Below are 26,101 nucleotides of genomic sequence, written 5' to 3'. Positions count from 1 at the left end.
ATGCAGGGGTGATGTCGGAGGGGACATCCTGTCCCCCTCATTACACGGGGGCTCCTCTAGGGTTAGGCCTCTGTCTGTGTCAGGTAGCAGGCTCCCCGAAACAAAGGCCTCTCTTTCTGCCTCAGACCCTCGGCCCCAGCGTGCCTGCTGACCAGCGTGGCTCTCACGAGGAAACCTTTCTGATTGCTGATTCCGAGGGGAGGGCCCTGGCCTTAGAGGCCACAGAGTTTTGGAGTAGGGCATATGTAAGACCCTCTTACCAACTCTCAAGGGAACCTCGAGAGAAGTCCCTCTCTCATCAACCACTGGCCCCGTGGAGACACGAGATGATAAGCATCAGACCCGAGAACCCCCAATGTCCAGCCCTTTCAGCACTGTGGGCCCCAATGCAAACACCCGTGTGGGTGTTCAGGCCCCTCAGAGCCTTTGTCTCCTCACCAGGGAGGTGAGCTCTGCCTGATGCTGGGCTTGTCAGCAGGTTTACAAAGTGGAGTAAGGGCCAAGGTCAGAGCCCCATTGTCTTGAGCATCCTTCTGAGCAGGGGCTTGCAAGCTGGGAGACACTCAGGGAAGTGGGATGTAGCCCTGACATCTTAGTCTTATATTACGCCTGGGACTGTCTCCTCATCTCTACCTTTACCTCGGGACCCCAGCACATACCTCCTCCCCACATCCAAATCTCCCTGTTTGACCCTCTAATAAAAAAGAAAAAAGAAAAAAAAAGACACAGCCTGGCAGCCTGGCTCAGTGGTTGAGCGTCGACCTATGAACCAGGAGGTCATGGTTCAATTCCCAGTCAGGGCACAGGCCTGGGTTGTGGGCTCCATCCCCAGTGCAGCCAATCAATGATTCTCTCTCATCATTGGTGTTTCTGTCTCTCTCTCTCTCCCTCCCCCTTCCTCTCTGAAATCAATTATGTGAAAGTCACAGGCAACTGTCAGGCAGAGAGGGTCAGTATGTCTGAGTCCAAGCTGTGCTTCTCAAACTTTTTGACCTCAGGACCCTTTCACACTCTTAAAACCTATCGAAGATATCAAAGGGCTTTTGCTTATGTGGGTGATAGCCATTGATATATTAGAAATAAGAAGTGAGGCTGTAGCTGGTTTGGCTCAGTGGATAGAGCATCGGTATGCAGACTGAAGGGTCACGGGTTTGATTCCCCCTCATGACCGGGGGTGCGGGCTTGTCCCCAGGAGGGGAAATGTAGGAAGCAGCCACTCAACGATTCTCTCTCCATGACTGGTGTTTCTATCGCTCTCTCCCTTTCCCTTCCTCTCTGAAATCAATAAAAATATATATTAAAATAAAGTAAAAAATAAAAAGCATGTTGTAAAAAACTAAGAACGGAGGAGACTTAAATAGCTATTAATTTAAAAATAACAACAAAACCATTGCATGCCAATGTAAATGCCGTTTTTAATGAAAATAGCCATATTTAAAAAAAAAAAAGTTTAGCCAGACTGGCATTGTTTCACATTTTCACAACTCCTTTTAAGGTCTGGCTTAATAGAAGACAGTTGACTTCTCATGTCTGCATCTTAATTCAACATGTTGCAGATCACATGCCATGTAGCTTCTGGAAAACTCTGAACACGCATGAGAGAATAAGTGAAGGAAGCAAACATCACATCAACATTGTTGTGAAGACAGGTTTGACCTCCGAGAGCCTTTGAAAGGGTATCAGGAACCTCCAGGGGCTGCAGACCACTCTTGAGAATGACTAGTCGAGAGGCCCCTTGGCCAGCCTGGCTGTCCGGGCTGGTCTCCCCCCCGCTGCCCATGGCCTTTTGAACGTGTCACTGGGGATGGGTCACGAGGCCATGGTTAGTCACGTGGGTTCCGGAGTCAGGCTATCTTCCTGAGCTTGCATCTCAATTTTGCCACCCACTCACTGTGTGACCTTGGGCAAATTATTAACATCTCTGTGCTTCCGTTTTCTTATCTTTAAAGAAGCGCCTGCTTTGTAGAGCTACCAAGAACTAAATGACGGAACACTAAAAAAGAGCTTAGCAGAGAGTGGAATGAGGTGAGCTCTTCGTCAACCCTTACCCCCGGGGGCACTGCCCGTCGGCCCAGAGAGCAGGATGAGGAGATTCTCTCTACATCCCAGATGGGGCTTCTTGGCCCAGAGAGGGGACGTGCCTGTGCCAGGCCCCAGGGAGAGGCACCAGGGTTCTAACTCTGAGCCCTGTGCTCTTCCGCCAGACTTTTCCGGGGGCAGGGGGAAACCCCGGTTCCTGAGACAGGAAAGAAGCAGGCCTTACCTTTCCCCAGCAATTCAGGAGAGCCAGCCAGGGCCCATGGGGTACATAGGGGAGCCTTGAGGGCAGAGAGCAGAGGGCTTCCTGACCTCCCAGCAACCTGAAGGGGAGAAAGCCGGAGACAAGCTCACACCCAGGGATCTTGCTGTCTTGCCTGCAGGAACAGTTCTGCGAAGTGGCCCCGCCCTCTCTCCTGGGGTCCCTGGCCCTGGGGACAGAGGAGTCTGGGATTGGGCGACACTACCTCTCCTGTGGTGCCCCCAGCTCCTCCAGGGCATCATCTGCTCTCAGCGCCCCCCCCCCCTCCAGACCCCCTCCCTTTCCCAGGCTCCCCTGCACCGGGGAGAGGCAGCTGGTGGGGCTGAGGTGATCCTGGGGTGCGGAGGGATTGGGCGTCCCAGGCAGAGAGGAGGAGCCTCCCCCATGGCGTAGAGAAGGGGTTGAGGCAGATGGGGAGACAGACAGATGGACACGGAGGAAGAGCTAGTCCTGGCTCTCTCGCCCTACGCTGGGCTGCAGGCACCCCACCTTCCTTAGAAACCCAGGACCCCCGCATCACGCACACACTTTCTGGAGGCTCAGCTCCCACCCAAAGCCCCCAAGCTGACAACTCTGAGACAAGGTGGCCTTAGGCTTAAGGTCTTGCTGTCTGTGGCTCGTTTTTTCCCCTGCCCACAGAATTCCCTTGGATAAAGGGTAAAACTGAGGCAGAAAGTGGGTGGCCTAGATGCCCACCGCTTCTCTCCGGAGCCTGCCTGGAACCCGGGGGCCTCCCCCGGCCCGCCCCCACCCCGCCAGTCCCCGCAGCTTTTTCCACTTGGAAGGTCCTTCCTGGCCGGTGGCAGGTTTGGGGACTCGGGTCCAGTCTCCCTGCCCTGTCTCCTGGGTAGCGCCCCCGCCTCCCCCCCTCCCACCCCCTGCGGGCTAAGACCAGTTCAGACCCAGCCCTGCCCCCCCCCCCGCCCCCCCTGGCGTGGCCAGCAGCCCCTACCTCCCGCCCTGGGCTGTGGGACAGGGAGAGGGCCGAGGGGCTGGCTCTGCATACTAATGTCCTGCCCATTGTCAAAGCCCCTTTGTGCCAGCCAGCTCCATTGAGGCGGCTCAGGGGCGGGCACAATGGGGGCTCTGTCCCCAAGTTCCCCCCGAACAGTCACCTGCTTTCAGAGCCTCCCCGCCCCGCCACCCCCCACACGCCCCAGTGTCCGGAGGGCCCGGAGAGCCTGGGGGAGTGGGCCCGGGGCTGGTGGGGGGAAGGGTAGGAAGTCCCCGCCCCACCCCCTGGCTGGGGAAATGGGCACTTGGAGGGGAGAGGCCCGGCTGGCAGGGCCAGGGCAGCTTGTGGATGGAGCTGGAATGCAGGTTCAGTGCAGCCAGCGTCGGGGAGGAGAAGGGACACAGCCTGCCCGCACCTCGCTCCTCGGTTCGCAGTGCCCAGCTGGGCCTGGCCGCTGCCTCTCCCCCTCCACCCACCGCGGGGCTCATATATGCAGAGGCACACAGGCACACACTCATCTATGCAGCCCCACACATGGCACGGGGCAGGGGAGGTGGGGGGGGATGTGCCCAGACACAGCAGCTGCCCCAGGCCCACAGACCTGCCTCCTGCCACCATCCACTCGCAGATGCCCCTGCACACCCCCACCCACCCCTCCTTTCCTCCTGTACCCCCTCCACCAGCCTCAGCCAGCTCAGCAACCACTCCACCCCCACCCCCCCATGCCCTCTCTGGCCCCTGCTGCTCCAACACAGGTTATAACAAGTTTTCACTTGTTGTGACCTCAAGAATGTGGCCCTGGGGCGGGGAATGTCCCGTTGCCCCAAACCCACTTGCTTATTCGTTAACTACAGACGCCGCCTCTGCTGAGCTCTGAGCACAGTGCCCCCGTCTGACCACGGAGGAGCTGGGTGGGCCAGGGCCCCGTCCCCCACCCCCAGCTGAGCTAAGCATTCAGGAGGCGCTCTGCAGGCCTGACCGGACCCTGGCTGCCACAGCACAGGCCCAGGGGGACCACCCTCGCACGGGCCCTGTGCGTGTGCCTATGTCACAGCCCCTCATGGCCTGTGAGGTGGCTGGACAGTTGTCACGTCCCCTGTGAGAGATGACATGATATGTCCAGGTGGAAAGCCTGGAATGAGAGAGGAAATTTCTTGCCTCCAGGTGGTTTTTGGTGATTTGTGAGGGCCCTTTTGGGCCCCCGCACAGTGTGGTGCAAGCAGCCTTCAAATCTTGGGGTCCTGGTCAGCCCTCCATCTAGCTCCCTTTCTAGGGCACCTGCTCTGGGCTTCCAGAAGATGCCCCAGACCAGAATGGTGGGAGAGGCACAGACAGCCCCACAGAACCTTGCACAGAGCTTCTTGGCTTCACTCAGATGACCCTCCGTGGAGTTTTCATGCAGCTTTCTTGGGAAGGAGTGGGGGTATGGCGGGGTGGTGGGATGGGAGAACAGGTACAGGAGCCTTAACTAGGATTCTGGGTCTAGAAAGAACCTCGAAAGGTCACCTTGACCCTCCCACTGTCTGTAGGTAGGGTAAGCCTAGATCTCCGCTCCTGATTTCCCCTCTAGCCCACTCCTCTCCAGACTCGGGGTGGCTGGGGAGAAAGCCCCACTGCCTTCTTGCCGGGGCTGAAGAGCCTGCGATCTCTATTGAGTACACGGCCTTCGTGATGCCGGCTCTGACCCTCCCTGCCAACATCCTATCTCTGTGCAAGGTTCTGTGGGGCTGTCTGTGCCTCTCCCACCATTCTGGTCTGGGGCATCTTCTGGAAGCCCAGAGCAGGTGCCCTAGAAAGGGAGCTAGATGGAGGGCTGACCAAGACCCCAAGATTTGAAGGCTGCTTGCACTACACTGTGCAGGGACCTGGGGTGGTGGATGGGGTCACAGCTGCAGAAACTCCGCCAGGGATGGGGGTGGGGGTGGGGGAGAGCTAAGCAGATATTGGTTTGCTTATCTGCTAACACTATCGAACATTGAGCTGCAGCTCCGGGGTGTTTTCCTCACATCAGAATGGCACACACCCTGGCAGGGCCTTCCACTCCTTAGCCCTGCTCCTCACCTGGCATGCTCCCTCTGTGGCTGCAGGACTTTGCTGGAGGCACCTCACCCAGAACGCACTGCCCCCACCGCCATGCCCTGGTGTGGTTCTTCTGCCTCCAGTTGCCCCTTCCAATGCCCCCTGTTGGAGAAAGAGCCCGCCTGATACATAACTCCTACCTCTCCAGCTGCACTCAGGCATTGGCTGCCGAGAGAGGGAGGGCAGGGATAGAGTCACCTCTGAGTCACTTCTGCATCTAGTCAGTGTCTTCATGCCACTCCTATCCCATCCTTCTCTTAAAACAAGGAAACCGGATAAGGAACATGTAGAAAGGTGGGGAGGGGGTAGATTCCTACCAGGATGACCCCTTAGAATACTCTGTGTGAGGGTCAGAGGTTGTTCCCCACACATGAACCAGGAGCCCTGAGAAAGAAAGGAAGTTGAGAGAACCCCTATTGGGGAGGGTGGCTCAGTTTCCTGACCATGCACCTGAGTATGAGGTCCCTATGGGTCTCTAGCTCCACCAAGGTCAAAATTAGGCAGCAGCAGGTAGTTTTTGACTTAAGAGGAAGCGTGTCCAGAGTGTCAGATATTACTAGGCAAAGGGGAAGGATGGAAAGAGAACTCACACATCCTGAACAAAGGCTGGTGGCGAGGCAGGGGGATAGTTCCAAGGCTCAGAGCGCCTGGAGGCCGTGGGATCTCCAGCTGTTTCCAAGAAGTCTCCTGCCCATTTCCACACTCTCAGGCGAGAGCATCATTCAATCTGCCCCCTCTCTATGGGTCAGCTCCTTGCCATTTTTTCATGATCTAGATGGTGTGTTTCTGGGCCAGTTGCTACCAGGGTGAGGAGGATTCCTGATACCTGCCGGTGGGTGGGGCACACTGGACACCACCTGGGCTGTAGCTGTGGCTGGACAGGGGAAGAGTTCCATGGATAATGTTCCAAGGTTGGCTCCCCACCGCCTGGCTCTTCAACTCCACAGGGCCAACAAAGGATCTTGTGGGAAGAGGGAGGTTGGGACGAGGAAGAAGGCCAAGGTTATTGCCCTGATCCTGATTGAAGTCACATGTGCTACCAGCTGGCTGTGTGGTCAGGGGCAAGTTACCCAGCTTTTCAGACCTGGGCTTCTTCTTCAGTGAAGGGAGGGACTGAATGGGATCACCACAGGTGCCTCCCAGCATGGATGTTCTGTGACAGTGTGTTGGCTAGGTGAAAAGCATGGGCTTCTGTTGAAGCAGACCCGGGTTCAACTTCCTATGGTCTTTCTGTAGTTTCTGAGTCTGGTCTCCACACCAACAATATGAGGGGAATGGCACTACCCACCTCTCAGGGAGGATAGGATGATGTGGTGCACACACTCCCAGCACAAGGACTTTGTAGGTGGAAGTCCCTGGCACTGTGGCAACACAGAGGAGGGGCCTCACATCCTACTGGGGGGGGGGGCACCCAAAAGGGCTTCCCAAAGGAAGTGACATCGAAGCTGAGGCCTAAAGTGGGGGTAGAAATTAACCAAGCAAGGTGAGAAGAGGAAGAGAGCTCCATGGAAGAGGCCCTGTCATTTGCCAAGAACTGTTGTTGGTAAGAGAAAGCAGAGCCTAGTCGAGAGCTGAGAGAAGCTTAGTGAGGCCGGAAGACAGCGTTGTGAGGGGCAGGCAGAGGATGGACAACACGGGCACTGGAGAGGCAGTGGAGGTCAGGTGATTATGGCCTCTGTCCCACCCACAATCCTAGGGGCTTCAGAGCTGGTGCCCCTTTACTTCCCCTCCATCTGCCTTTGCCTACTCCTCTTTCTCCTTTTCTCCCAAGTCTCAGTCCTCCTGTCCTTGATCACTGGGTATGAAGAACCACGGGGCTCCTCAGAAGGACCTCATCGGTCCAGGGAGAAGCTCAATCCAAAGCTGTCCTACTCTGGAACAGTTTTGGGCCCCTGCCTAAAGTTTCTGCCCCTCTGACACTATGAAAGAGGGATTTATCTCCCACAGAAGACTGGATTTCTGGCATTGAGGCCCTACTGTTAAGTATTGTGCCTTGGTTTTCCCATCTGGACCCCTCATTACAGAGAACTGGGAGAGGGCAGTGTGGAGTGAGGACTGAGGGAAACTAGAGAAAAGATGGCTCTTCAGCTTGGAATAAAGGCTGATGGAGAGACCAAATTGGTGACCCCAACTGTTGGGAGGTTGACACTTCAATTGGACACTAAAAAGGGATGCAGACCAACTCTACAGGTTCTTTTAGTCAAATATATATATAAAATAAAATTATCTAAAGCTCTGTATTAGGCACCAAAGAGGATACAAAGATGAACAAAACATAGGTTAAGAATCAGTTCAGCCAAAACTGGTTTGGCTTAGTGGATAGAGCATCGACCTGCGGACTCAAGGGTCCCTGGTTCGATTCCAGTCAAGGGCATGTATCTTGGTTGCGGGCGCATCCCCAATGAGGGGTGTGCAGGAGGCAGCTGATTGGTGTTTCTCTTTCATCTATGTTTCTAGCTCTCTCTTTCCCTTCTTCTCTGTAAAAAATCAATTTATATATAAATATATATATATATATATATATATATGTATATATATATATATATATATATATATATATATATATATATATATATATATTTTTTTTAAGAACCAGTTCAGAAAATATTCTATTTGGGAAGATGGGCAAGATTCTTTTTGGAAGGAGTGGGAAGATTACTCCTATGGGAGCTGCTCCTGAGCGTCCTTCCACACTGGGGAGTGACTCTCCTGCCTCCCCACTACACTATGTCTTGGACCCCCACCAATGGCCCAAGCCCTCCCTCCCCACGAACCAGTGCAACCTATAGGATCACAGAGAAGAAAGTGTAGAGAGGAGAGGTCTTGAGCTGGGATATAGTCTTCCTGCCTCTCCTCTCACAGGTAAGGAACCCCACTAGTCCCAGGACCCTAAGGAGCAGGTCCCATCAGCTTGGCCCCTCTCTGGTTTCTCAGATTCTGGTAGCATATCTGGTGACAGCTCAGTGGCTCACTGGCCTCCACCCCAAAAACCTTATCTCCTGAGGCCTGGCCATACAGGGCTTTGAGAAGCCTGCCAGCTGCCTGGAGCCACTGAGGCTGGGGACAAGAAGGAGGGCAAGGGGCCAAAGGGCAGGGGCCGAGGAACTTAGCTCCAGGCAGCTCCCCTCACTGTGTACCACTCAGCAGGGGGCGGGGAGAGTTTTGAAGGGGGCCTCCTCTTGGGAATTACAGGGAGGTGGGATGAAGCATAGGGGTTGGAAGCCTCCTCCAATTCCGGGGCTATGGTAAATCCTACCCCACAAATCACTGGTCCCCTAGAGAAAGGAGAAAGAAGGCATTATCAATCCCACCAGGGTGTGGAAAAGCACGTGACGAAGTCCCTGGGACTTGAGACAGAGGTTCCGGCTCAGCTGTTAACTGTGACTGTCAGCAGGTGACTTTACCTGTCGGAGCCCTTGTTTCTCTAATTTAGTAGATACTTTCCTTCATGTGCAAAGTAGGATAAGAGTAATATCATATATTTGTCTAAGGGCCTTGCAGATTTCACCTACTTTATCTCCTGTAACCCGGACCACAATGGAAGGTTTTATGGCCTCCTTAGGTGAGGAAACTGAGCCCCAGAGAGATTAAGAGATTGACTGAAGTTCCCAGAGCTGGTAAATGACACAGACCAGGATTGCAAATAGTGGGAAAGAAAAATAGATAGGGACTTTGGCTGTGACCCAGACATGCCAGGATAACAAATAGGTTTCATCTGTTAGGCCAACTCCATTTGATTGAAAATGGCTCTCGGTATCACCACGTTGAGAAAGATTCTGGGGCTCAGTGAGAAAGAGCACTGTGATGAACTAGCGATAGCTGTAAAGGACAAGGGGAAGGGTTAGTGGTGGCCCATATGCTGTCTGTTAGACATTCCTAGCCCATAACCAGAGCAAGGATTTCAAATTCAAGTCTTTTTTCTTTTCTTTTCTTTTTTAAATATGTTTTTATTGATTTTAGAGAGAGCAGAAGGGGGAGGGGTAGAGAAATAGAAACGGCGATGAGAGAGAGACATTGACTGGCTGCCTCCTGCCTGGCTCCTACTAGGGATGGAGCCCGCAACCCTACATGTGTCCTGACCGGGAACCGAATCAGGGACCTCTTAGTTCATAGGTTGACATGGGTTGACACGGCACTCAACCACTGAGCCACAGCGGCTGGGCCTAAGTCCTTTTTTTAGTACTAATCAATTAGGCTAAATTAAAAGGTATCAGCTTAAAAAGAAAACTAAGATGTAGTCTCTGCCCTCTAAGAGCTCACAGTCTTTTGAGAAGGACAAAGGTGCTACTTGGTGATGTGGCAAAATGTCCTAGCAACATAGAGGAAGAGGAAGTCCTTATGGCGGGCATTCCGGGCAAAGGGAACTGCATAAGCAAAGGCCTGGGACACCAAGTGGAGTGCAGCCATGTTGGAAGAACAAATGGAAGTACCAAAGGAGAGGCTGTGAAAATTAGGGTGGGATCAGATGATGGAGGGTTCTATGCCAAGAGTTTGGGCTTCATTACAAAAGCTGTGGAACTCATTAAAGGATTTAAAACGAGAGCAGTGGGAAAGGCCCCCTGGCAGCTGAGGTGGGTGGAGATGAGGAGGAAAGGGAGGCAAGAGCAGGAAGAGCAGATATTGCAACATTTCAGGGGACAGAGAATATATGCTGCCACAAGGGAAGCCTCCAAGGAGGTGGAGAGGAGCCCTTAGAGGCAGAATTGATAAGACCTAGTGACCAACTTGACGAGGGGCAAGACGGAAAGTCAGGGCACTGAATGGATGGTGATGCTGTGGACAAGAGGGAAGCAGAAGAGATCTGAGAAGACAGGACATGAGTCTGAACATTCAGCTGGAATGACTCACATAGAGGGAGCATGTCAATACTTGGACAGACAGGCAGAGATGGGGTGGAATCCACAGAAGGGGCTGAAACAGCTGAGGAAGGGAGGTAGAATGGTTAGAGAAGAGAGCCAAGGGTGGCTCCCTGAGAAATACCAACAAGTAAGCGTCAGAGCAAGAGATATTGATTAAAAAAAATAATAATAATAGAGAGGGGCTGTAGCCAGTGTGGTTCAGTTGGTTGAATGTTGTCCTGTGCAGCTGAAAGTCACTGGTTTGATTCCCATTCAGGGCACATACCCAGGTTGTAGGCTCTGCATGCAAGAGGCAGCTGATGGAGAAACATCAATGTCTGTCTGTCTGTCTCTCTCCTCCCTCCATTTCTCTTTTTCTAAAACGTCAATAAAAACATATTTGAATTAAAAAGTAATAGCAAGGGAACCTGGAGGACAAGGTCAGAGAGTACCACTGAGACTCTTCTCCTATTTAGTGCTTCACACAGCTCTTACATGTATGCTTTCTATGCATTCTCCCACTGCCATTGTGGACAAAGTATTATTAGGTCCTTCTTGCAAACAAAGGAAGTGGGAACTCAGTGATTTGCTCCAAATCATGCAGCCTAGAAGTGGCAGGGCTACGCAATGTCTATTCAAGTTCTACAAAATCGGTGGAGGCCCTGCGTCGCCGGATGAGCCAAACAAAAGTGTCACAAACACAGGTTGGTCATGAGTTTCAAATGCTATAAAGAGCCTGCTGGGACCAAGGACTGAGTAAACAACCTTGGATTTAATGACTGGAAGGTCAGCTGTGACCTTGGAGGGAGCTCTGTGCTGTTCAACTGCCACCCAACCTGGCTGTGTGCATCAAGTGGAATGATTTCCCAAGTGCTTTGTAGACTGCAGAGCCTCATGGTCCACAAGTGGCTGGCGCTCCTATTTTTACTGTCATTAAATATTGGCAGATTGAACCATGTGATACTGTTGAATGGGATGCAAGTATTTAAACTGGTGATTTCATATGGTTCAACCTAATAGTTGTAGTAAAAGGAGTAGGCTGAGGTGGGGGAGTCAATGAGAGAAGGCAAGCTACAGAGCCAAGGCCTGCCCTGTGGGGCTGGGGAGCCCTGCCCTCTGGTGGCAGGGAGGCAAATCTTCAGAGCTGGGCAGAGAGGGGCAGATACCTGATGAAGTTTCAAGTCTGTAGGAGTTCCCCTAATCTCCTGGCTACCCTTGCCCCCATCTGTAATCTTATCAGCCTCTTCTGCTGTAATAGCTGGCCGGGGATGCACTCTCTTTAGGGAGCTCTGTCGGAAGAATACTTCTAATCTATAAACTGGCATGAGCCCCTCCATCAGTATCTTCGGGAATCTGTTGGATATAGATTCCCTCTGCGGGGAGTCTCAGGAGCTGAGGCCAGAGGACGAGTGATTAGAGGGCCAGGGAAGGCTGGCACATGAACAAGAGAGCCTGAATAGACATCTTGGTCATCGCCTTGTTTCCTCCCTCACTCAGCCCAGACCCTCTGAGGTCTCCCCATGTCCTTGGGAACCTCCTCAGTGTCTCCTGTCTTACTGAGAACAATAGAATAGCAATGACAATAGGCGTTGTTACTATTCATGCCATTGCGTCCAGCTATATCATAGCACTGATACAGATTTTTCTAGCTCTTCAGTGCAGGTAAGGAGGGATAGGTTCACATCGGGTGGATGTTCTTCTGAGATGAGAACCCAGATGGGGCCAGGCCAGAGGCTCAGAATTGCCAGAGCTGGGGCTGGGGTTGGGGAGGCAGCGGTGCATCCTTTGTCCTAAGCTGAACTCTGCCCGGTGCCAAGCACCTCACACAGGACCGGATGTGCAGCCCGCTGCCCCAGACAGCCGGTAGGAGCAGACACCGTGGCCCAGGGATGACTTGGGGTGGGGTTTGCTGTGAGTGGGGTGGAGGGAGTGGGCAGTGCTCATGTGCTCATGTGCCAGGAAGTCATCCTCTCTCTCTGCTGGGGACCGGGTGGGGCAGGGGCTCCTGAGATGCCCTTCTGGTCAATCTGAAGGCACTGCCTGGGATTGGGGCAGAGGAAGGGGCAGTGGTCCTGGTCAGCCCAGACTAAGCAGGCGTGGTTTCTGGACAGAAGAGAACATCTGACATGGCCCCATCGCTGGGTCCCTCCCTCGTACGTCTGGAAAACACGCAGGGGGATCCAAAGGGCCAGATAGAGGTCACGGCTCCCAGGAAATGCTCTGAAGGCTTTTATCCTTTCTTTTGATCAGACTATGAGAACGTTCCAAACGTTGACACAAGGGAAGAAAAGCCTATTCTTCCCCGGGCCAGGGCTGTGGTGTCAGGCCGAGGCCAGAGGATGGGAGGGAAGGGGACGGAGACCTGAGGGTTGGGGGCAGAGGCTCAGTGACTCAGCCGGCCAGGCAGCCCCGGACACACACACTGCCCTGTTCCCCCGCCTCAAGATGTGTGTGTCTCTGGCTTTATTTCTGTTTGTTTACTTCTCTTCAGGGCAGGACAGGAGGGAGATTAATGAAGAAAGTCATCAAGTTTGGAAAGAACCCCAAACCCAACTCCATTCGTCTTCCAACCTGGAGGCCTTACATAATCCTGCGGGGCTTTTCTTCCTGCCCTACTCTCAGACCCTCCTTCTCATTCCTTCCTCCCTCTCTCGCTGGAAACCCCAGAAATACTTCTTTTCAGTCTGCAAGGCAAGCTGACCTCCTTCTGGAGGCTTCTAAGGTTGCTATTCAAGTTGGGCTCCATATCCAAAAAAGAGATACATGGGTGGAGAAAGGAGGCCGAGTTTCCTCTCTCCACTGAGGCCAGTGAGAAGGATGGGACCAAACTACAGAGGGCGGGACCCAGGCTGGGCAGAGAGTTTTCTTTTTCTTTTTTTTCTTTCTTTTTTTTTAAATAATTTTTTATTGATTTCAAAGAGAGGAAGGGAGAGGGAGAGAGATAGTAATACCAATGACGAGAGAGAATCATTGAGCGGCTGCCTCCTACACACCTCCCTCTGGGGATCGAGCCCATAACCCAGGCATGTGGCCTGACTGGGAATCAAACCATGATCTTCTGGTTCATGGGTCTAAACTCAACCACTGAGCCACACCAGCCCAGCTGGGCATCGAGTTTTAAAGCAGGAAGTGACCTTGATAATCCTTGAACAGTGTCTCCCAAACTGATCCAGAAACTAGTTCTGAAAGGCAGAGAAGAGAGAATTACACTCCAAAGGATATAGGAGGTATGCCATAAACTGGACATCTTTAAAATCTGTTTTGCCTTACAAATTATGCAATTTTTTATTCTACTCTATCGTATGTCATTTAATATTAAAATAACACTTCAGTAACAGCATCTTTGAGTAAAAGTGACATTTCTGAAAAACACATGAAATTGACTCCTGTGACTCTGATTATGTCCTGGCACACTAGTCGGAAGCATGTGAAACTAACACAATGCCTTTACCCACCAGGAAGGAAACAAGGACCTGTGAGGTTCAGAGACTTGCCCAAGGTCACTGCTAGCCCCCAGCAGAGTTGAGATTGGCTCCGGACTCTCGTGCTTTTTAGTCCAGCCCACTCTCGTCAGGCGATGCTGCCTCTTAGCTCCTGGCAGGGTCCTCACACATCCTTGTGCCTGATTCTGTCACTTCATCTCGAATGTCATACTGGGCATGTACCTTGCTCAGCCGTCTGAGGTGAGGGTGGGCTCAGAGACCAGTCTGGCCTCAGCTTTTGAGGCTGACAGCGCTTCAGACGCCTCTGTTTGCACACAGGGCTCTCCCAACATACAGCATTTGAGTAGGGTGGGCAGACACTGGCACAGAGAGTGAGCTGGGGCATCCCTGTTTCTATCCACCTATTCATTATCTGTACTTCACCTTGATTGGTTCAGAAATACCTTCAGCCTAAAACCATTGGACTAGCTGTGAAAACTGCCTATCTGGCCCTATTTCCAAGTTCCTAGGTTGAGAGACTGTTTGCTAGAGGGAAGAATTAGGGAGAAGAGGAGGCTGCGAGGCTTAGAATACTTCTATTGATGCAGACAACTGGATGGAGATACAGCTTGGTACAGAATCTGAAGGTCAGAGTTGTGATTAGATGGATAGCATACTATTCCTCCGTATCACCATCTTCAAAAATCAGCTCTCCAGGATGCAATACAGGAGACTGAAGAAACTATGAGAAGGCAAGTCCAGACAAATGTGTAGTAGGGAATGAAAAGACAAAGAGGAAGCTGGAAAGGAGGACAGGAGGGGGAAACACTGCAGTATCAGCATGAACTATCAGAGGGGTCGAGCTGGGCAGCACAGATGACAGGAGATATGAGGAGGGAGCTGGGAGCTGAGCCCAAGGGAGGGAAACAGGGAGGATAAAGACATGCTATGCAAACCCAGGAGAAGGAACTCGAGATAAAGCAATGGCAAAACCTCACCAAACTGTCAGACAGCCTGGCATCATTGCCGCAGAGCTTTCACACCGGGCTGGCTCCTGCTCACCTCCCCGTGCGCTGGGTGTCATCTCTGGCTGTCGAGTGCTGGATTTGCTCAGCGGAGGCAGATTCACCGTAGGATTCATGTAGTAAGGGACTTTGTTACGCAGCCAGAACCAGGTATGAATCTCAGCTCTGCTACTTAGGAATTGTGCTACGAGGGCTCTCTGAACCTCGGTTTCATCAGTAATCATGAGGAGAAAAACTGTTCTGCAATTGTTGCAGCAATGAAATAGGAAGTGCTGGTCTAAAGCAGACATCATAAACAGCACTTCCCACCTTCTCTCTCATCCCCCTGGCCGGCCCTGGATTTTCTCCATTACCCCTTTGCTCACACTGCTCCCTTCCCTGGAAGGGCCTTCTCTATGACCCCTAAGCCCCATTCTCCAAGGGTCCAAATCTTGCTTATCCTTCAGGCCCAGTCCCATGGCCACTTTTCTCTATAAAGTCTTTCCTGCTTGAGACAGTCAGATATGCAGGAAAAGCTCAACTCCCGGTAGTTACCTTGTTTCCTGGTATAGACGGTGGGTTGTTTGGGGAATTATATGAATTAGCATTAAAAAATCACCAACAATCTTGCCCAATGCCTAGCACAGAATAGGTGTTCAATGAAGGCCTGCTAATTTCCTTCCCAGCCCTGCCCCCTTAAAGCTAGATGTCGCTTTTCCGTTTGCAGACTTCCCTAGCACTTCTTCTACGGCACTTATCACTTCATGCCTCTTTTATGGTTGCCTCCCTTATTAGATTAGGTCCTCTAGGTCAGAATCTATATCTAACTCATCTCCATACTCCAGTGTCTTGTTTCAAACCTGGCACCCAGTAGGTGCTAAAAAAATTTATGAAAACACAGTTGAAACTGCATGGGTCTTTCTGGGTGGTAGGAAACATCATTACAGATGACAACCTTTGGCTCATTTGTATATCCATTAGTATTGATAATAATTATTGGGTTTCCCTGGGTATAAGGAAAAAGAGAAAACATAAGAAAAATCAAGAGAAGACACACACAAAAGGGGAATAAGAAGGCCCCAGAGTGAGAGAAGCCCTGGACTAGAGGAAGTTCAATTCGTCCTACCCAAGACAGGCACTCCCACACCTCCTTGCCCTACTGTGAAGTGAAGTCCATCCTCAATTCTCTTAGATTGGCCCCTATAGCTGGAGCCCCCTTCTTCTCATTCATTCACTCACAAAATACTTCTTGAGCACCTACTATGTGTCATACATTGTGTGACTCATACATCAGGCTAATCAAAATGGACACATGGATCCTTATTTCAATATGCTTATCTGTAGTAGAAGATGCATGATGTGCCAAATAGATGTGCCATAAACAGTGCAGCTGGATATACAGTTGACCCTTGAACTATAACTGGAAGCCTTACTGATAACATAAACAGCCAACGTACACATATTTTGTATATGTATTATACACTGTATCTTTACAATAAAATAAGCTAGGGAAAAGAAAATGTTAATATATCATAAAAGAAATTACATTTACAGTATTTACTGAAAAACATTCATGTTTAAGTAAATCTATGCAATTCAACTCCTGTTCAAGAGTCAAATGTATTTCTTCTTTTTTTCCTCACCTGAAGATATTTTTCCATTGCTTTTCAGAGAGAGTGGAAGAGAGTGAGGGAAGTGGGAGGCAGGGAGAAAAAGACATTGATGAGAAGGACACATCAACTGGTTGCCTCCTACAAGCGCCCTGACTCAGGGGTGGCAGTGAACTTGCAACCCAGGCACATGCCCTTGATCGGGAATTGAAACTGCAACCATTCAGTGCGAGGACCAATGCTCTACCCATTGAGAAACACGACCAGGGGCAGATTTCATTTTTTACAAAATCTTTATTTTGTTGAAAGTAGTACATATGTCCCTTTCCCCACATTGACCCCCTTTAGCCTGCCCCTACCCTCCACCCAGAACTTCACCATCCTATCGTCTGTGTCTATGGGTTATTCATATATGTGTACAAGTTAGTTGGTTGGTTACTTCCCACTCACCCACCCTTTCCTGCCTTCCCTCTGAGATTCCATAGACTGTTAGATTTCCTTTTTTACAGCTGAGTAGTATTCCGTTGTGTAAATGTACCACAGTTTGTTTGTTTTTTAATCTACTCATCCACCTATGCACACGGTCTGCTTCCAAACCTTTGCTATTGTAAGTAATGCTGCAATGAACACAGAGGTGCAAACACTCCTTTGAATTAGTGTTTCGTGTGTCTTTGGATGTCTTCCTAGAAGTGGAACTCTGCGTCCATGATGATGTTTTAAAATAGGAATGTGTACAAGACCTTGCTTAGTAAATCATGCTGGGCTAGAGGTGAGGAGAAAGAGAAGACAAACTCTTTCTTTGATGGTCAGGGGGAAATTCAAAGGGGCAACTAACACTTGAGTTTTGCAAGGTAAATAGGTCATCAGATAGCCATGAAACGGGCGGTGTGAAGGCAGGTCCAGAGGCAGAAAGGATGAAAGTAATGCTCTTTCAGGGCTGGAGTCCAGGGTCCGTGGAGAACAGTGGTAAAGCCAAAAAGCAGAGACTGAATCAAGAAGGCCTAGGATGCTGTGCTGAGACTTGCAGCTTGTCCTAAAAGCAGTGGAGAGCATTGGGTCACTTTTAGTCTCAAGACATCAGAGCAGACCTGTACTCAGGAAAGGTTGATAACCCATTCATTCTGGAGAACAAATGACTCACCAGCTCTCAGGTAAAGAAAGTGAGCTCTGGGTTATCCACAGGCAAAACGCAATAGGTGCAGATGGTATTTGCTGAGGGAGAAGGCTAGATATCACTGCAGGCTCGACTGGCCTTTGTTTCAGGGAGAGTCATTTTTTAGAGGAGAGAGAACTAATGTCTCTATTTCTGTCCGTCTTCAGAATTCTTCAGATCTCTCTGGCATCTGACAGGGGCCGTTTTGGGGAAACAGCACCCTCTAGAGGACAGAGTATGGGTGTTTCAGGTGGGACAGTAACCACCATTTCCCCAGCTTTGGCCTGCTCCCTTCCCAGGGGTCTGGCCAGCTGGGAGTGGAGTGTAGCTGATTGTTTATCTGCTTCTCACTCTTCTCACTGCTGAGAGCAAGGCTGCTTGGCTGTGGGTGGTGGCAAACAGCTGGCAGCTGCAGATAAAAGCCGGAGGAGGCAGATCTAAAGGCTGGCAACAGCGGGCACAAAGCTGGAGGTGGCAATCACAACAGTGTTAGCCATAGCCCAAATCTCCGTGCCCACGTCAGAAGTCTTAACACCAGCCTCTCTAGAAGCTCCGGGCTCTGTCTCCTCTGTCTCAGCTGTGATTACCCATACAGCTGTGATTACCAACAGAGGCACCTCCTAAAAACACAGACCCGTAAGAATGAACCTGGGGAACACAGAAGCAGTTGCTATGACAAAGTTCTGGACCAGGAGCCAGATCACCTCTACCATTAACCTACTTGGGGCAAACCTCTCTGAGCCTTAATTTCTTTCTTTTAAAAAAAAATATTTTTTTTTACAGAGAGGAAGGGAGAGGGACAGAGAGCTAGAAACATTGATGAGAGAGAAACATCGACCAGCTACCTCCTGCACACCCCCACTGGGGATGTGGCCGCAACCAAGGTATATGCCCTTGACCGGAATTGAACCTGGGACCTTTCAGTTCACAGACCGACGCTTTACCACTGAGCCAAACCGGTGTCGGCAACCCTCTTGATTTTTACTTGGCCGTTTAACAGCCTCTTGCACTATCACCCCTCACACATCTGAAAGGTCCCAGGTTCGATTCCGGTCAAGGGCATATACCTTGGTTTTGGCTGAGCCTTAATTTCTAATGAGGCCTTTCCTACTTACCTTATGGTGGGGGGTGGATGAAATGACATAGTTTATAAATCATAAAGTGATCTGTAATCAGAGGCTATTATTTTGGGAACGATAAGCAAGGTTTTCCTTGAGTTCCAGGAGCTTCCATTCCCCCAGATATGTAGAATCTCTGCTCAGCACAAACAAAGCTGGACTTGGATAAAGAATCTCCTAATGTCACCATAGGAAGTGTCTGGGTAGAGATGGGCAGGCATCCTGATCCTCCATGAGTGGAAGCTTAAAGACAATCTTTCAATCTCCCGACCAAAGCTTTCATCTCCTCTAAAGAATCTCTTTAAAGCACTCAGCTAATGTATCCTTGAACACCTCCAGGAATAGTGCAATCACCACCTTTTGAGAAGCTCTTTCTATATCTGGCTGCACGGATTGCTGGTGTTGTGTGTCATAGCCATATAGAATCTTTCCCCTGTGGATTGAACTCCCTGCTTCTGTTGTTTCTCTCGGAGCTCAAAGAAAAGTCCAAACCCGTTCATGTAGCTGTTCAAACAAAATATTTGCACACAGTCATCATGGTCCTCCGATAATTTATTTTCCCGATTAAACTTCCATTTCCTTCAACCATTTAATATATGATGGGTTCTGAATCCCCTCCTATTCTGATTGTCCCTTGATACTTGATAGTGCAGGTGTGGGATAAACAGAGCAGAGCAGAATCACTTCCTCATTCTAGATACTTTAATTAAAAAAGTGGCCTAAGGTTGCATTGCTTTTCTGGCAACCGAAGCACCTAGGTAGTTCATACATGATTATTTTCTGCCAAAATTTATTTCTATGGTTCTGCTTTCCAGTCCAGAACTTGCTCAGATAATTTTGGACACGAATATGTAACCCAACATTTATCCTCTTTTGTTAGATTTGGCCCATGCATCTGTCTTCTTTTGGATCCTAATTCTGCCCTCGACTTTGCAGTTGAGATCTGCCCCAGCCTTGTGTCATCTACATAATTGATGACCATGTGTAAAAGGGCAAGTGCGAAGATAAAGTGTTCTGGTATATCACCAGAAAACTGATTCTAGGCTATCATAATGCACTCACCAGTACCATTTGATTTTTTATTTTTAACTCACCTACTAGCATACTGTTCATTTTTCTCTGTCATATCCCCAAGGACATAATGAGAGATTATAGGAACTCTAAGAGTATCAAAAATCTTGCTTAGATATGCTTTACCTATCACAGTTATCTGATTTCCAATCTGGTAACCTTGCTATAGAAGGAAATTAGGTTAGCTTGATGTGACTTTTTCTTAGTAACCCATGGTTACTGAGCCTACTGATAACCACCTTTCCTCTACCCTAGCCAAGTAGTCACAATCTTAGTGCTCCATCTAGAATCTTGTCTAGGATCAGTATCTTACCTGTTTGTCTGTGTAGTCTGTGAAATGTACCTCATTTTTCTTTTTTTTAAATACAATTTTTTGTTGTTGATTTCAGAGAGGGAGGGAAAGGGAGTGACAAAAACATCAATCAGTGGCTGCCTCCTGCACACCTCCTACTGGGGGATCAAGCCTGCAATCTGGGCATGTGCCCTGACTGGGAATTGAACCGTGATCTAGTTTAGGGGTCAATGCTCAACCAATGAGCCACACTGGCCAACAACTCCCTCCCCCCCCCCCCCGTTTTCTTATTGAAAGTTAAAATTATGTTCACTCATCCACAGCTTTCCACCACTTCCTGCTAAGAGTTCCTAAAAATCTCTTATAGAGGTTTCACACCTTTTCGAGATCCTGAGGATCAAATGAGAAGGCATACTAATGTATAAACTTTAAAATATATAAATTTAAGCATTGTGGAGATTGTTTCTTTTAAAAAAAATTTTTTTTATTGATTTTTACAGAGAGGGAGGGGGAGAGTTAGAAACATTGATAAGAGAGAAACATCTGTCAGCTGCCTTCTGCATGCCCCCACTGGGGATCGAGCCTGCAACCAAGGTACAAGTCCTTAACTGGAATCAAACTTGGGACCCTTCAATCCGAGGGCCGACACTCTATCCACTGAGCCAACCCAGTTAAGAGTGTGATTGTTTACTACTACTACTAAGTATTGAATGGGACTTTACTGGGGACTCTACATAATTCTTCAAACTTCAGAATTATAAAGCTTTCTTTTTGCTCCATAGTAGCCAGGTAAGCATATTGAGGAAGTGGATGACATGCAGGTCTGGCTGAGAAGTGTCACTTGGGCAAAAGTTCTAAGTGAGTGGGGGCTGGTGAAATGGGCTCCTGATTGCCGCTGAACACTCTGGGATTCCCTCCATTGTAATCTCTAATTTAGTACCTCCTCGGGTGGATACATGAATGGACCCAAGTAATTGGTCCTCAAGGCATAAGACCATGGAGAAGATAGAGTAGTGTGAAGAATGATGAAATGCAATGGCTCAGACTCCTCAGAGAGGAGAATGTGATGAGCCCTTCTGTTCTCTAAGGACCAAACTCTGCAGAGACCACTCTCTCATTCCAGAAGATCTTCTCATCAGCTTCAGAGTCAAAGGGCTGTGATTAAAAAATTCTCTCTCCCTCTCTGAAATCAATACAATGTATTTTTTAAAAATATATATTTTATTGATTTTACACAGAGAGGGATTGAGAGGGATAGAGAGTTAGAAACGTCGATGAGAGAGAAACACCGACCAGCTGCCTCTTGCACATCCCCCGCTGGGGATATGCCCACAACTAAGGTACGTGCCTTTGACAGGAATCCGGGACCTTTCAGTCTGCAGGCCGACGCTCTATCCACTGAGCCAAATCGGTTTCGGCAATACAATGTATTTTTAAAAAATTCTTTCTATGCTGGAAAAGCATGTTAGTTTTGGGGCAGGGGTGCCAGAAGCTTTAAATTAAGTGATCTGTCTTCTATTTCAGAGCCTGTCCCACTTTCTACTATTGGGACATATAGTAATCCCGAATTTAAGCTTGTGCAGACATAGCCACTCACACACACTCTTAATCCTCCTACTTCACTCAGTCAAGGCAATTTGCCACCTCCAATCTGGCATTTCTCCCAGTCCTTGGGAAACTGGATTGTTGCTTCTCCACCATTGCTTATTTCTTCTACTCTTTCTGTCCTGCCCGTGTTCTTCCTAATACTATCCCAAACCCCAGCCCAGAACAAAGTTCACCAGATGATGCAAACAGATGATGATACTAATAACTAATACATAGTGAAATGGGCTTGGTGCTTAGAGATCATCTTAAAGGGTAGAAGAATGGGCAGTTTCTGCTATTTTCTGAGCCAGATGAATAACTTAGCATCAACATTGACTATTGACTTGTGGCTAGGAGGAAAAAATGGAGAGATTAAGGGTATGCGTGTGTTAAGGGGGATTGGCTTGCAAGGATCTCAACAGAATAGTTGTTCTTGCTGATGTTATTCATGAGGGTGAAGAGGAATTTCAAAATGAGATCTCCACAGAATTGGTTTTGTGATGGAGACCAGTAGAGGCCCCATCTTCGAGGAACTGTGAACTTACTACTCTTTCCTCTCTGCCTTTCCTAATTACAAATATTAGATTGTATTGTAATTATTTGTTTACTGAACAAATCTTCCTCACTAGACTGTGAGTTTTTGGAGAGCAAGGATGATGTTGTTTTCATCTTTGATTTACCAGCATCTGTATCTGGCATATAGCAAGTGCTCAATAAATATTTGCTAATAAGACAACAAATCAGTGGTATCAAATGAATGTTACTTCTTCCTTTCCATGGGGTGGTGGCCAGGAGTTGGCTGGATTTCTGCAATAACCTCCATTATACTGTCTTGCTTCCTCCAGATGACATCAGTTGCCAAGGTATATTACAGTCAGACCACGCAGACAGAGAGCCGGCCCCTCATGGGCCCAGGGATACGACGGCGAAGAGTGCTGACAAAAGATGGCCGCAGCAACGTGAGGATGGAGCACATTGCTGACAAGCGCTTCCTCTACCTCAAGGACCTGTGGACCACCTTCATCGACATGCAGTGGCGTTACAAGCTTCTGCTCTTCTCTGCGACTTTTGCGGGCACCTGGTTCCTCTTTGGCGTGGTGTGGTATCTGGTCGCTGTGGCCCACGGGGACCTGCTGGAGCTGGGCCCCCCGGCTAACCACACCCCCTGTGTGGTACAGGTGCACACACTCACAGGGGCCTTCCTCTTCTCCCTGGAGTCCCAGACCACCATAGGCTATGGCTTCCGCTACATCAGTGAGGAGTGCCCGCTGGCCATCGTCCTTCTGATTGCCCAGCTAGTGCTCACTACCATCCTGGAAATCTTCATCACAGGCACCTTCCTGGCGAAGATTGCTCGGCCCAAGAAGCGGGCCGAGACCATCCGTTTCAGCCAGCATGCGGTTGTAGCTGCCCACAACGGGAAGCCTTGCCTGATGATTCGAGTTGCCAACATGAGGAAGAGCCTTCTCATTGGCTGCCAGGTGACAGGCAAACTGCTTCAGACCCACCAGACCAAGGAGGGTGAGAACATCCGGCTGAACCAGGTCAACGTGACTTTCCAAGTTGACACGGCCTCGGACAGCCCCTTCCTCATCCTGCCCCTTACCTTCTACCACGTGGTAGACGAGACCAGTCCCTTAAAAGACCTCCCCCTGCGCAGCGGGGAGGGCGACTTCGAGCTGGTGCTGATCCTGAGTGGGACGGTGGAATCCACCAGTGCCACCTGCCAAGTGCGTACTTCCTACCTGCCCGAGGAGATCCTGTGGGGCTATGAGTTCACACCTGCCATCTCGCTGTCAGCCAGTGGCAAATACATAGCTGACTTCAGCCTTTTTGACCAAGTTGTGAAAGTGGCCCCTCCTAGTGGCCTGCGAGACAGCACTGTGTGCTATGGAGACCCCGAGAAGCTCAAGCTGGAGGAGTCCTTCAGGGAACAAGCCGAGAAGGAGGGCAGTGCCCTTAGTGTGCGCATCAGCAACGTCTGACATCCTCGTTTCCCAAGTCCCTGTCCCTCTAGTGTTGCTTCCTTTTTTTGCACTCTGGGTGAGGATATTACCCAGGCTTACTGAAGAGTTCCAGAAGCACCCATTCTCTACTCGCTCTCCTTCAACCTAGTGGCTGTGGGTAGTCGAGGCCAACTGGAGTCCATTTTTTCCTCCCACTGTCCCCTTTCACCTCACTCCACTTCCACTGCATTATTACCGCCCTCCCTGCCCCTCCCCGCCTTAAGCCAGGATGGGGAGAGAGGGAAGATTAAGCTGAAAGGCTTAGAGGCTTCTGGCATGCTTGGAGACTCACATTAGAAGGACCATGCAGTTGGATGGACAGATTCCCTCTAACCTACCACCACCAGCAGAAATTTTGGTCATTTGAGGCTGGAGTCCCCTCCTTCTCTAACTTTTATCTTACAAGTTCCCTAAGGCAATACTCTGATGGTCCTTTTAAGGTCTGTGTCCTCAGAAATGTAGGAATCCAGAATCAACGTATAATGGGGTCTCCACCAACCTGTTGAAAGAAGTCATGGTTTTTCCTGGTGCCTTTCTGTTGGCAACTCCTGACTTAACCTAGGATCTTGGTCACAACCGTTTTTGCTTTTTCTAGTTTCTAAAGTGAACTGTCAGGGTACCCAGCTATTTCATAGATACCTCTGCTTCCAGGGAATTGGGATGACCCAGGAAATAGAAAAAGTATAGTCACACCCACCACCTGTACCTGTCCTGGATTCTGAACTCTTCAGTGTGGAGTGACCACTGCAAGCTGTTGTCCAAATCCTTGAACCTGTCCTTCAGGCAGCCCTAAGAGGACTGGTTTCTCTGTGTCCTATGAATGGGATGCCCCTCACCAATATGTTCCCCTGAAAAAAGCCAGTGCCTGGACTCCATGGGAGGTCTGGAAATGGTGTTAAAATTACACTGTCCTTGGCTTCTCTTCTTCCCTGCCCAACCCACTCTTCCCTTAACCCCAACACTTCAGAGGGAGGGACAATGCAAGAGCCTCCCTCTCTCAACACTGATGTTTGACAAAAACTAGACTCACAGAGCAGAGTTCCCAGGAAAGTTAAACCAACCAGACCAAGCAGGATGAATAAATGATCAGATTTCCAGACAGTTGTATAGACCCTCTGGGGATTGGGGATGCTTTGTTAAGGTTTGGACAGAAGCACAACTAGGCTGGCAGAGTTACCCTTCCCAGTTCCCTTCTGAGAAGTGCCAACTATTTCATTAGGTAATGCTGGGAAAGAAGGAAATTAGACCTCCCGATTAAATAACCAAGGTCTCCCTCAGTCAGTCCTGAGACTTGTTATAAAATGAGTACCAATCTCATTTTTACTTTCCTGTGCCATGAGGCCAGTTTCAGGCAAGTTAAAAGGCATACTTTCAGAGATCAGACTCAGGCCATTCCTTGTTTCCTGCTGGGAACTGTGGCAGGGGTCAGGAAGGGCATATGGGCACCAGAACTTTTTCTGATACCCCAAATCCCAAGAGTGCTTCCTTGCCTCATTTAGGACAAAGGAACACCACCCCCAACCTCAATGGTTTGGTACAGAGTCCCTGTAGGAATCAAGTGGCAGTTTTTTTAAGATGGACTCAGCCAGTTGTTACAAGCTCTACACTTCTATGGAATATGTACATACATCTATGTGCAGAGCCTTGCAGAGAAAATCACAAAATCTTGAGGTGGACTTATGGCTGGCCACCAGTTACTACAACTGCATAAGATTCTCTTATATTGATCTCTTCTTGAACTCTAATTATATCTTTAAAATGAAGACCCTTTGTTCTCCATTTACTGTAACCCCCCGCCCCACCCCCCACTATTCCCTTGTTCTTAAGAAAGAACCAGAAAAACTTGAAAGTCTAAGCAGAATAGAAGGCAAAGAGCCAGTTTCTGGGCTCTCAACTTCATTCAATGCCAGACTTACTGGCTTTCTTCCAATGGGTAAGGGCAAAAAGTACCACAGCTTGTATATATATATATATATATATATATCTTCTTATCCATTACAAGTTAGCCTCCATCCAGTTTCCCCTGCACACAGCTGCTTCCCTTCCGAGGGAATCACTCTCTTCCCACCCCCTGATGTCTATGCTAAGCCCCCAAATTCTCCTCTCATTGGATAACAAAATGAGAATGTTTTCTGACTTTTTAATTTTCCTCTATGATCCAGACTTTGCTCTAAATTGCACTTTAAATCATACTGTCCTTTTAATACAACCTGCTTTATTCTCCCATAAGCCCACTCCTTTGCCCTCCAGAACAACACCCCCATGGTCAACCCTAAATGGTCCTTTAGACTATAGCCCCCATCTCCTCTGAGCTGCAATCGTCTTTTAGGCTCTAGAAGCAGCCAGGTCTGGTGAGAAATGAGGCTCTTAACCACACCAACCATGGACCTGGCATGTCAGGAGAGCACTAGGCACAGATGTTAAGGGGGGAGATTTTAGAAGATGGGCAAAACAACGGATGAGAGAAGAACAAAAGATGAGAAAGTGCGCTATTGAGGAACTTAGTGAAATTGATGAAACCCTTGAGTTTTACGTGAGCTAGCAAACAAGAGGCAGGTGGAGGCTCAGGAAATTAGAATATGATATATATGAAAGGTTTATCTAGAGAAACAGATCATATATATATATATGTATATAGAGAGACGTATGTATATAGAACCAAATATA

The 26,101-nt window shown here is 49.3% G+C and overlaps 1 protein-coding gene across 1 annotated transcript in view; it reads left to right on the top strand.

Annotated features, from left to right (window-relative positions):
- The window catches only part of KCNJ10 (potassium inwardly rectifying channel subfamily J member 10), a 28,098-nt gene extending 4,685 nt beyond the window's left edge, over nt 1-23,413 (top strand). The window contains exon 2 of the mRNA XM_036442725.2: nt 22,274-23,413. Coding sequence (XP_036298618.1) covers nt 22,274-23,413 — 1,140 coding nt within the window. The remainder of the gene's footprint in view (nt 1-22,273) is intronic.
- The last annotated feature ends 2,688 nt before the right edge of the window (nt 23,414-26,101 follow it).

Source organism: Pipistrellus kuhlii, unplaced genomic scaffold (assembly GCF_014108245.1).
Source record: "Pipistrellus kuhlii isolate mPipKuh1 unplaced genomic scaffold, mPipKuh1.p scaffold_m20_p_18, whole genome shotgun sequence".
Taxonomy (NCBI): domain Eukaryota; kingdom Metazoa; phylum Chordata; class Mammalia; order Chiroptera; family Vespertilionidae; genus Pipistrellus; species Pipistrellus kuhlii.
The sequence above is the reverse complement of the archived record's forward strand: the minus strand, read 5'-3'. Positions and strand labels throughout refer to the sequence as shown.